The sequence below is a fragment of the Alligator sinensis genome, unplaced genomic scaffold (genome assembly GCF_000455745.1).
Source record: "Alligator sinensis unplaced genomic scaffold, ASM45574v1 scaffold442_1, whole genome shotgun sequence".
NCBI lineage: Eukaryota > Metazoa > Chordata > Crocodylia > Alligatoridae > Alligator > Alligator sinensis.
Genome location: NW_005841829.1, coordinates 6,600,516 through 6,611,432, shown reverse-complemented (window position 1 = coordinate 6,611,432; position 10,917 = coordinate 6,600,516). Strand labels below are relative to the sequence as shown.

Sequence of the window (10,917 nt, the reverse complement as noted above, 5' to 3'; positions counted from 1 at the left end):
ATTCATTGTTGTTTTGGGGGGGGGGGGGGGGGGGAGTTTGGGGATGTGCTACGTTTTCCTCCATGGGTTTTCCCACTTCCCCACTAGCGCAGCCACCCCGCTGAAAAGAGCCGCCGCTGCAGGTCTGACAGGTGGCAGCACGCGAGGTGCCCTCCGACCCCGCACTGGGGCGGCATCGCACGCGGCTCCTGTCCGACAGGCCAGATCAGGGCATTGCCCAAGTCACGCCTGTGCCTCAGACCCGGCTCAAAACCAGCGTCCGTGTCAAACGGAGCCCGAGCGCCCGAAGCCTCCTTACCGCTCCGCTCCGCGCCGCGCCGCGCCGCACGCCTGCCGGGGCCGCCGCCCAACCCTTTGTCAGCCCGCCGCCGGGCACCGCATCCACCGACCAGCACCGCTCGCTCGGCCGCAGCCCCGCCCCTGCAACCACGCACCAGCCCCGCCGACCAATCAGCTGTCCGCGCTCCCGGAGTCGCACAACTGGATTGGTGCAGGGGACTCAAGCCATCCGCTGAGCTGATGGAATAACCGTGGCAACCAGCAGCCTATGAATAACTGGCAGTGGTAAAACACAGATAGGTAGAAATGGTGTGGTCTGTGTAGATATCTATCTATCTACCTAGATAGATAGATAGATATTGATATCTATATAGACCACACTATTTTATCTAAGTTTTACCCCTGCCAGTTATTCATATATATATATAGAGAGAGAGAGATATAGATATATATAGATATAGACATATATACATACCACACTATATATATCTAGCTATCTGTCTAGATATATAGATAGCTAGAGAGAGAGAGAGAGAGAGTGGTCTCTGTCTCTTTCTCTTTCTCTATAGTGTGGTCCTAGATATACAGATATATAGATATAGCTATATATGTCTATCTGTCTATATAGATATAGATCGCTCTACCTATCGATGTTACCCCTGCTAATTAATATAGATAGATAGATAGATAGATAGGCATATCAATATTTCTAGACAGATAAGAACAAGCCGATTTTCCCCTGCCAACATAAGATAGATAGATAGATAGATAGATAATCTCTATATCTCTACATAGATAAGAACAAGCTGATTCTGTGCTGGCCGGAACGCTGGCAGGAGGCAGTAGGAAGGCTCAGTCAGAGGCACTCTGTTTTGTGATCTTTGCCCCTGAAGGGCCATGAGATCAGTCTAGATGTGGAGGAACCACGCTGCAGACCTCGATCGTGCCTTCTTTTGGAGAGTGCCAGAGTGATTCATAAACTGCTCATTACCTTTGGGCACCAGTGTTAAGGCTGCAGCCACTGAGTGTTCATTCTCAAAGCCTCCAGCTTCGCTGATCCAATTGCAATCAGTGAGTAGTACTCAGTAATGTCTTGCCGGTTCATTCCCATGACCTCTGTGCAATTGAATGACTCTGCTGGATAACATTTGATTCAGGCTTGTTTAAACAGGTCCTCATAAACTAAAGACCCATCTACTCTGCATGGAATAAAGATCTTCCTGACCTAAGCTCATGTGTACCACTGTTCCCAGTTTTCCACGTCCAGCATGGGGTATGACACCTGCCTGTTTCCTTCTGCCTGAGAAGTGGCTGCATTTCAAGTGTTGCTGCCTCAGTTTTGCCACATTTCATTATTTTATCACTGTGGATTTTATGCCATACTTGATGCCATGTAGCAGTGCCCCACACAGACAACAGGTTGGAGTGGAAATAAAGGGTAAGTTATTTGCTCAAGGTCACACAGGAGGGGAAAAGCAGTTTGAGCAGGACTGATTGCACTGACTGCAGTGTGTTAACCTTTGCAGCCCATGTGTTTGGTGTGAATATCCCAAGGCACTAGGTCAGAGAAATTTCTCGAGGTCTATAGAAAAGGGATGGTCTCTAAGGGACAGCAGGCTGACTGCTCAGAATGCCCTTCTCTTTCTACATGGCTTATAAATTATTTATAGCTTTTGCTCTTAAGTCAATCACATTTTGTCTAATATAATATAATATAATATAATATAATTAGATGGATAATAATTTTGCCAGACTTAAGAATCCAACCAAAACCAGGGACTCGAGCACCTGGATGTTTTTTGGCCTTTTGAATCAAAATACTTTTCTAAATCTAGAGTGTATAGTTCTGGGTTATTTTTACTTGCTTTTACTACATTGTTTGAGTTCATAAGGCTCTAGTCAGCCCTTCTACTGTGCAAAGCACTCACTGAATACAGTGGAACCTTTCTTTAGTACAGTACCATTCCTAGACTCCTGACAGCCCTGGGTGAACTTTTAGTATCAGGCCCCACTTTGCCAGAGATAATGACAATAATAATTATTAAAAAAACCCTATTTTCAGGCCCCCTTTCTGTCTGGGCTTTCCATGGCCACCCAGTTCGCCCATGCCTGTGTCCAGCCCTGCTGTAGTATGAAGTGAGTGGAAGGCGCCAAACAGAAATCAATGTTGCATTATGTAAATGAGGCATTATGCAAATACAGAGCTAGAAAAAAACCTTTACCTGAAGAGCTACATGCCTCTGTTAGACTCTTGTCAGTTAGACACAGTCCTTGCACAGGGTAAATTGGCCTTCTCAAACAAACGTTGCTACTACAGACACCATCTTCTCCCTATTAGGTTCATAGCTCATCTTCAGGATGAAACATCTGGGCCAAGAATATGGATGCCCCCTAACCCCCTCCCATCTGATATGATTGTGGAGTTGACTGAGGTCTGCTTGTGGTTGGAAATATATTCTCCTTTTCAATGTAGCTATCTGCACGGAGATCATGGCAATGAGCCCTCAAGACATTACTGAATACTGGTATTACAACTACGGGGAATTATATTTAAATTCAGTTTCACAAGTGAGTTCTCCCAGTTCTCCTAAAATGGGCCCTTTGCCAACAACAAGCAAAAGAGGGCACGGGTAGGAGGGCATGTGGAGGAGGAGAGGCAAATTCTCCTGGGTTGTGCCCGTAAAATGTAAGTCCTGTCTGTAGTGCTGTGAAGTTGACACAGGGTTTCTGGCCCTGTTGCAATCCCTTCTTGAGAATGCGGCTGAAGTTTTTTTCCCGTATTCTCAGTTCCTTATTCCAGGTTCCTGGTTCCTTTTTCACGGCTAATCTTTACGCAATTAAAGGTTGTAAGTAATAAATTAGACATGCTGAAGAGTTAGAATGTCATCCAAAATGTCTATTTACTAACACACATGTAAAATAATATCATGTATCAATCTCTGCTCTCGACTAAAGAACTGAGATTAGGCTGGGATTATGGGGCAAAATCCTTTAATGAGCCGGTGGTAAAACTGGCTGTAAGTGTGCCACGTGGTGGAGTAACACTGGAGAGAGACACATATACTGGGATCTGAACATCACCCCAACTTGCAGCTCCTTGCCACGGCAAGAGATCTGGAGACCGACACCAGCCGTATAATAGGAAGGGAAACAGTTGGAAATCAGGCATAGAGGAGATGCCTGTAATAGGAAGGGAAACAATAGAAAATGAGTCAGAAAGGAGATGCCTGCAAGGAGGCAGAAGTGTTTCCGCACACATCTCACGCAGTGTATGTAGGAGGCCCACGGCACCGGCCCAAGAGAGAGCAGAGGCAGGAAGGCAGATCTCATGCCAAAAGAGCTCCAAGCGCAAGTGTGACCCCTAATGCAGCGGTTTCCCCGCGGGGAGCCTCCCCCTGCGCTCTGCCCGGCCTGCAGAGACAGCGGCTGGCAAAGGGGGAATATGAGCGATGAAGGTGGGGACACCACGGGCACGAGCCTCTCTGCTGCACACAGCGCGGCCTGACCCCGGCCCCTGCCCCGCGATCCGCCAAAGTGAAAGCAGCCGCTAGAACCCACGTGTCTCGGCTCTATGACGTCACAGAGGCGAGGACTCGGCGTTCCTTTTACTGTAGCCCCGCCGCTTCCTGCCGGCTCCGGGGGGAGGGGGAAGGAAAAGCCCAGGCTTAGGTACGGGCCCGGAAGGTCTTGCGTGGCTTGGGCAGAGCCGGTCTGCAGGAGCTATGGGGAGGGCCGTGACAGTGGCCACCTGCGCCCTGAACCAGTGGGCTTTAGATTTCGATGGCAATTTGGAAAGGATTTTAAGAAGTAAGTGGAGAGGCGCTTGCAGCGGCGCCGGGGGACACCGCTTGGATGGAAGGGAGGGACGGGCCAAGCCGCAGCCTCTGTGGTACGTGCTCAGGCCCTTGCGGCCAGCGCTGGAAGCGGCAGAGAGGCTTGTGCCCGCGATGTCCCCACACCAGAGATGTGGGTTTCCCGGAAAAATAGAGCTTGATCTGATGTAGCATGTTTATTTGACTTACTTCTTTTAGTTTTGTTTACTAAATATACCCCCTGTTAATTTTATGTCCCAACAGCCACGAGTATTTGAACTGAAATATTTGATTAGGAAAAAAAATGAAATACAGCACAATGTGGCTGGGATGTTATAGTCAAAAAAATTCAAGGCTTTACGTGCGAAGAAATGATTTTTATTGGAGTACGTGTAAAAAAAAGTCAAGACAGTATGCAATAGCATGGATTTCCCTTACATCGTTTGTTTAAACTTAAGAAAAAAAGCCAAAGGCACTGAAAACTGTTGACACACTAATTTTAGCACATCCAAAGAACTGTGCATGATATGCCATGCTTTGGTTTTGACTTGACCTGCACAGCCAATTAGGTGAATTGATAATTTGATTTTTGGTTTGGCTTATTATGTGAGTGTATTTACCCCCTGTTTACAAATCAATAAAACATATATGTAGTCTGTCACACACATCTTAGGGATAATCAACTGAAAAATATGAATTACAACTTTGAAACTGCCAAGCTTGCCTAATAGTGTATTGGCATCCATTCATTGTTACTAATGAATTTTATGAAACAATACATTTTTAGAAATGGAAAATTTCCCATGGAAAAATAAAGCAAAATTTTCCACCCCACATCTCTGCCCCACACCCCCTCCATCGCTCCTATTCCCCCTCCACCATCAGTTGTCTCTGCAGCCCCAGCAGAGTGCAGGGGGAGGCTCCCTGTGGGGATACCACTGCATTAGGGTTTACAAATCAATAAAACTCCAGAGCTCCCTTGCAGCCTTGGTGCTCTCTTGGCTTGATCTGCCTTCCTGCCTCTGCCCTCTCTTAGGCTGGTCCCCTGAACCTCCTATGCCACGTGAGATGTGTGTGGAAACACCATTGCCTCCTTAGGGGAGTAGCCTTGTTGCAGGCATCTCCATCTCCTTTCTTCCTGATTTCTTAATGCATCACTTCTTTCCTGGAGATTAGGAGCTCTCTGCTTCTCTGTAGGTATGTTGATCATGAAGCTGTTCTTGAAAATGTAGCTATTTTCTCCAAATGGCTCCTCTAGAGATTGCGACTTTCTGCACCCCTTTTGTTCCTATGGGTTCTTCACTTGCTTGCTTCTCCCAGCACTGCCTCCCTCCTCTCCCTTCCTCTCCCTACCTTTTGGCTAAGTACAGACATTCAGAAAGCCAGAGCCTGAATTGACTGACCTTTGCAGGTCAGTCTAACCTGCATAGATTTAACCGGCAAGCAAGTGAATATACATTCACTTTTGATTTTGGAAATGCAGCAACATCCCTGTAGTGGCTCAGGCTAGAAGTCGGGGAGGGGGGATTGGAGTGAGCCCTGTCTTCCCTTCAGGCTGGGGAAAAGGTGAGCTGTTGGGGGTGTATGGCCAGGCCCGCTCAGACTGCTATGACTGTGGAAGGGGGTGCCCACCCCTGGCCATGCTGGTAGATGCTGCCCACGCTGCCAAACTGTGGTTGGCTGCCAGGTGGGCAGATGGCAGCAGCGGCAGGGAAGCCATAGGGGTAGCGCCTGATGCCTGGTACATGGGGCCATGCTGCAGTGCTGCTGGGTAGGGGAAGACTGAGTAGGACATGCCTAGCTTGGCACATGGTGGCGAGGTGGACGCAGGTAATAGTGCGCAGGGGGCAAGTCTGCACTGTGTACGCCACTGCAGGGCCCAGGGCTGGCCCGGGAGCTGCTCTCCAGCAGGTAGAAGGGGCTACTGGGCAGGAGCTGCTCCCCCAGCTGCATTTTTGGGCTGGCTTGACTCTGCCCCGGGCTAGTGCAAACACATTTGAGCTCCCTCCCCACCCCTGCCCCAGCCCAGCCTGGGTTTCTCTGGTCAGCAGGGCTCACTTCCATGATAGAGCTGCCACTGCGATCCCTCTGCATGTCTCCACCTGGCCTTGGGGCCATTTTGTTTCCCAACTGATTTGGCCTTTGCTCCTGAGCTGCCACAAGCAAAACCCTGGCCCTTCCAGCTGGGAAAACACATCAGGATCCCCCTCTGGCTGTGAGAGGGGCTCTGGGGGGACCAGGCCGTGCTGAGCCACAAGCAGGGGGGAAAAGCTGGGCAGATGCTGGGGTCCATGCTGGTGGCAGTGGGGAGGCAGTGGGGTTTAATTCCCCTCTGCCTGAGCCTGCTGTCCCAAGCCCTTGCCCCCTCCACTCCAGTAGTGAAAATTCAGATCGGGCTATATCCCCCGCCACATCCGTGCCCCTTGTCAGCCAGCCATCACTGCTCCAGCTAGAAAGCAGAGGGGTGGGGCCAACCCTCCTCTGCTCCAGCAGACAGCCCAGGCCTGCAAAGCATGCTGGGATTCTGGGGGACTGTGATTTAACTTGAACCAGGAAGGGAATCTGGGTTGGAAGTTCCATAAAGCAGTTAGACCTAAGTCAGTTAAGTCTGATACTACATTCAACCAGGTTTATCTTAAACTAGTTTCAACCATTTTGAAACTGGTTTATTCACACTGAACTTCTCTTCTGCTACAGGTTTAAACCAGTTTCTGATCACTTAAACAAATTTATGTGCAACTTCTGTCCCTAGCCCTTCTGTTCAAATCACTCACCTCATTTTCTATGCTGTCCTGTCACAGCACTTCATGAAGTGACCTGGAGTTCATGAAAGATTGTGCTCATCTATTATCTTTCCTGGTTAGTCTACAAGGTGCATATCTACCCTGCCTTCTGTGGACATAAACTATGCCAAAAAGAATACTTAGACTACAAGGAACTTTGCCTTTACTGAGTATTAGTATGACACTGGTGGAAACTGTTAAAACAGACTTTGGGGTTACACATTTAAATAGAGGGATTCTCTGCATATTGAGATTTTAACTTGTTGTTTAATATATTTCCATGTAGAATGGACTCTGATTTCTAAAACCCCATTTTATAGGTATTGAAATTGCTAAGCACAAAGGAGCAAGATACAGACTTGGCCCAGAGCTTGAAATATGGTGAGACCATCTTAATCACTGTATATCTGGTATCTCTCCAAGGGAGAAAGGGTGTATACTGTTCATTTTCAGGGTAACCAAGCCATAATGACTGACCAAAATTAAATCCAAATGCATATTACTCTGTATAATATTGTGTAAATTACATAAGGTTGTGTATGGGAGCAAAAATATGATATTGATAGATTGGGGTGGGTTAAATGATTGGATTTTTGGCTTGCAAATGTGACTGGCACCAATTATTCAATAAGTTATTACAGCAAAAATTCCAGATTGTTTGTTCTTGACCTCCATTTATTTTTTGGGAGAGAACATTCCCAACATTGCTGTTATATCATTTCAGTTTATGACTTTACAGTTTGTGATATGGGTAATTTCAGATATGGGAAAGGTGGTTCTTGTCTTAAGTAGCTTTGGTTTGTGTCTAATACTGCTCTCATCTGAATTTGTTGCTTTGTATCTTTTTGTGTGCAGTGGTTATGGCTGTTCAGATCACTATTATGAGTCTGACACACTCTTGCATTCATTTCAAGTTCTGGCAAAGCTTTTGGAATCTCCTGCTGCTCAAGACATTATATGTGATGTGGGAATGTAAGTGCTATATAATTATGAGGAAGGGGTAGCTGTTTAAGAAAAACATGATGGTGCTGTCCTGTCTGAATAGGCTTTGGTTAGAGAAGACTCTACATAAAATGTTGAAATTTTTAATGATTTAGGAGCCTAAGTCTCATTTTCAAAAGACTATTTCCTTGTGCTGTTACAACACTATTTTTCATAAGGTGAGCTGCAGAAGGAAAGTAAAATTGGAAGACTTGGGAATTATAATTTAAAATACTGAAATTACCTGGTTTATACCCAGAATAAAAAGGAGGCATATTTTTAATGAGTGATTTTTTTTTAAAGAGAACAGTGTGAGAGGATTGCTTTGAACTAGAACATAGTACAGGCAGTCCTTGAGTTACAACATTTCGCACTTACAACGTTTATAAATTGACACCGTTTCAACTTTGACATCAGTTTCGACTTTACAATGCTTGATCTGATGTGATGCCACACCAGCGAACAAGCTCGCTGCATCACTCATCTCCCTGGAGAACATCTGTCCAAACTTCCTTGGACACTTTCTTTAAGAAAGCAGACAAGACTCCAGAAAAACCTGCACCCAAGACTCCTGAGAAGACTCCAGCCAAGAGCCCTTCAAAAAGTCCAGCAAAGTCACCTGGAAGAAGTCCTTCCAAATCAATATGATAGCTATTTATAATATAAATACATTAATGTATCTATACTACTTGTCTATAATTGATCGAGTACAAAATTCTGGGTTATTTTTGGTGAAAACAGGGTTTTGGGCCTTGGTTCAGGAACCAATCCCCCATTTATAACATTGTTTCTTATGAGAAAATTGGTTCCGAGTTGCAACGTTTTGACTTAAGATGTGGTTTTCAGGAACCAATTGTGTTGTAAGTCCGAGGACTGCCTGTACTGGGAACCCATGAGTATACTACTTGATCTTATGCATGCTTCTTTATTTCAGTTTACCCAGCTGTTTGAAAGAGCTTAACACTTATCCTTTAGGAATATATTCCAGATCAATTTCTAAAAGATATTGAGTACTTAAATAATCCTACTAGCTATTGCTGAGCAGGCAGCCTTACTTTGATAATGGTGAATATGCTGCAAATTATCTATATACTGCTACTCAGATTTACTGTACTAGACTAAGCGGGTCTAAATCACTTCAGTGAAAAGAAACACGTACAACTTGTCTGCCTACATTGCTGATTTAGCTGATGGTGTCAGGCACAATCAAGTTTGACTGAGGAGGCTATAAAACAGCATATACCTATTTACATTTTATAAAGATAAAATGATTCAGTAGTAAATGCAGACAAAACTGATTCAGTCACTGATTTTTTTTTTTGTAAGCTACTTTTTTTTATTACAACTGTGGGAGAGAATCTTGACCCTAAAACCTGTTAAATTGTTTTAGGTAATCTGTCTAGGAAATCTGCACAAAAGTATGAGAGTTGATCTTAGCCAGACGGCTGAGATCTAATGCTGATCCAATGTAACAAGGTAGACCTTTTGATGAGCATATTTCATTAATTAGCTTGTTTGTTTTCTTTTCTGAATTTAGCTGTTGATAACTCTGATTTTTATTTTTACAGGCCAGTTATGCACAGAAATATTCGCTACAGTTGTAGAGTGATCTTCTTAAACAAGTATGTATTTCTTAGCAACGTAATACCATTTTACCCACAGAGAAGATGATTTCTCGATGTATAATTTTCAGTAGAAAAAATGAATGATTCTGCAACATGTTTGTTTAAATATGGTTAGTTCAAATAGCAAGTTAAGTTAGTGGCAATGTATTATGATTTTTACAATGGCATTACTAAATAAAAAACCACTGGTGTGTGCAAGGTTGGTAAAAGCAAACAGAAAAACTGAAACAGTTGGACTATGCAAAGGAAAACTGATATACAAATTGCTATGTAAGTGTAAGATCATTGCCCCACGCTCTGTTTGCTTTGGTTCTTTTAAGGAAGATTCTTTTGATCAGACCAAAGATGATCTTGGCTAATTCAGGAAACTACAGGGAACTTCGGTGGTTTACCCCATGGAGTAGAGCCCGGTAAGCTGTGGATAAGATACTGATGAGATTTGCTTAAAAGGGTTGATTTGCCATTACAGCCATGGACATTTCATTACCAGTTAGTTTTGATGTCAGTTCAATAGCATGAGAAGTTTATTTAAGCCACCTTAAATGAAGTTCAGTTAGAAAGTTCTTCAACTAGGCTGGGCATTGAACCATGTATATCTGATCATGAAGTGAATTCTTAGAAGAAAGATGCTGATGACACTGAGGTCCTGTCCTCCTCCCTTCTTCTCCCTTCTCAGTTCCCACAGAGTAGAAATGAAGACTGCAAGCTAGTCAGCAATAAGCAGCACCTAGGAAGTTTTCACCAGGCAGTTCAGACACTGAATTCAAAAGAAAAATTCTCTTGGTGGTGGTTTTGTTTGTATGAATGGGAAAATGCAGTGTGCGATCTATGACATTCTGGGTGGCTGTTTTGAAGTCACCTGGGTTAAGAAGCTTAATACAAAGAGACTCTTATAGACACATCTCGCTAGAAAGCCACAGCCAGAGTCATTCTTGTTCATGGGATGATTGAGTACCATCTCATATTTGCTTTCAGCACCAAATATATTTATTTTGCTTAGTCATTCTACTTAACAAGACATGTAAAATCTACCTTCTGGAGTCATGGCATTCCATCCACCAGAGCAATTAGGAAAATCATCCTTCTCTGTAGTGTCTTTTAGTTTACAATTATATCATTGTGAGCTGCAAATAGCATTTCCTCCAAATACGAAGCACATCAAAGGAACCACAGGAAAATCCCCGTGCAGGCTCTCTTATTTTAGTTTATATCACTCACAGCAGAAGCTTTTACTTAGTACTGTCACTGATGCCAGTACAAATGAGCTAAACCACAAGTCAGCCAGAAATCCTTGCTCCCTTCTTGAGGAAGGCTCTTCCATAAACTTAAAATGATGATACCAAGCTAGCTTTGAGCATCAAGGACAATAAAAAGTCCTTTTTCAGATATGTGGGGAGCCAGAGGAAAAGCAAGGGCAACAATTGAACCCCTGCTGAA

General features: G+C 44.5%; 2 protein-coding genes across 8 annotated transcripts in view; one reads left to right on the top strand and one right to left on the bottom strand.

Annotated features, from left to right (window-relative positions):
* The window catches only part of DHCR7 (7-dehydrocholesterol reductase), a 30,909-nt gene extending 30,495 nt beyond the window's left edge, over positions 1-414 (bottom strand). The window contains exon 1 of the mRNA XM_006014696.2: positions 299-414. The gene's annotated coding sequence lies outside the window, so the exon portion shown is untranslated. The remainder of the gene's footprint in view (positions 1-298) is intronic.
* A 3,508-nt stretch (positions 415-3,922) lies between these two features.
* NADSYN1 (NAD synthetase 1) overlaps positions 3,923-10,917 on the top strand; it is a 32,189-nt gene continuing 25,194 nt past the window's right edge. For 3 of the 7 annotated variants that reach the window (XM_025198796.1, XM_006014689.3, XM_025198847.1), the window contains exons 1-5: positions 3,923-4,086; positions 7,195-7,255; positions 7,730-7,846; positions 9,424-9,477; positions 9,801-9,890. In XM_025198796.1, coding sequence (XP_025054581.1) covers positions 4,002-4,086; positions 7,195-7,255; positions 7,730-7,846; positions 9,424-9,477; positions 9,801-9,890 — 407 coding nt within the window. In that variant the 5' untranslated portion in view covers positions 3,923-4,001. Of the gene's footprint in view, positions 4,169-5,127; positions 5,289-7,194; positions 7,256-7,729; positions 7,847-9,245; positions 9,332-9,423; positions 9,478-9,800; positions 9,891-10,917 lie in introns of all 7 variants that reach the window. The other 4 variants (XM_025198717.1, XM_025198633.1, XM_025198672.1 and 1 more) reach the window with 4 other exon arrangements.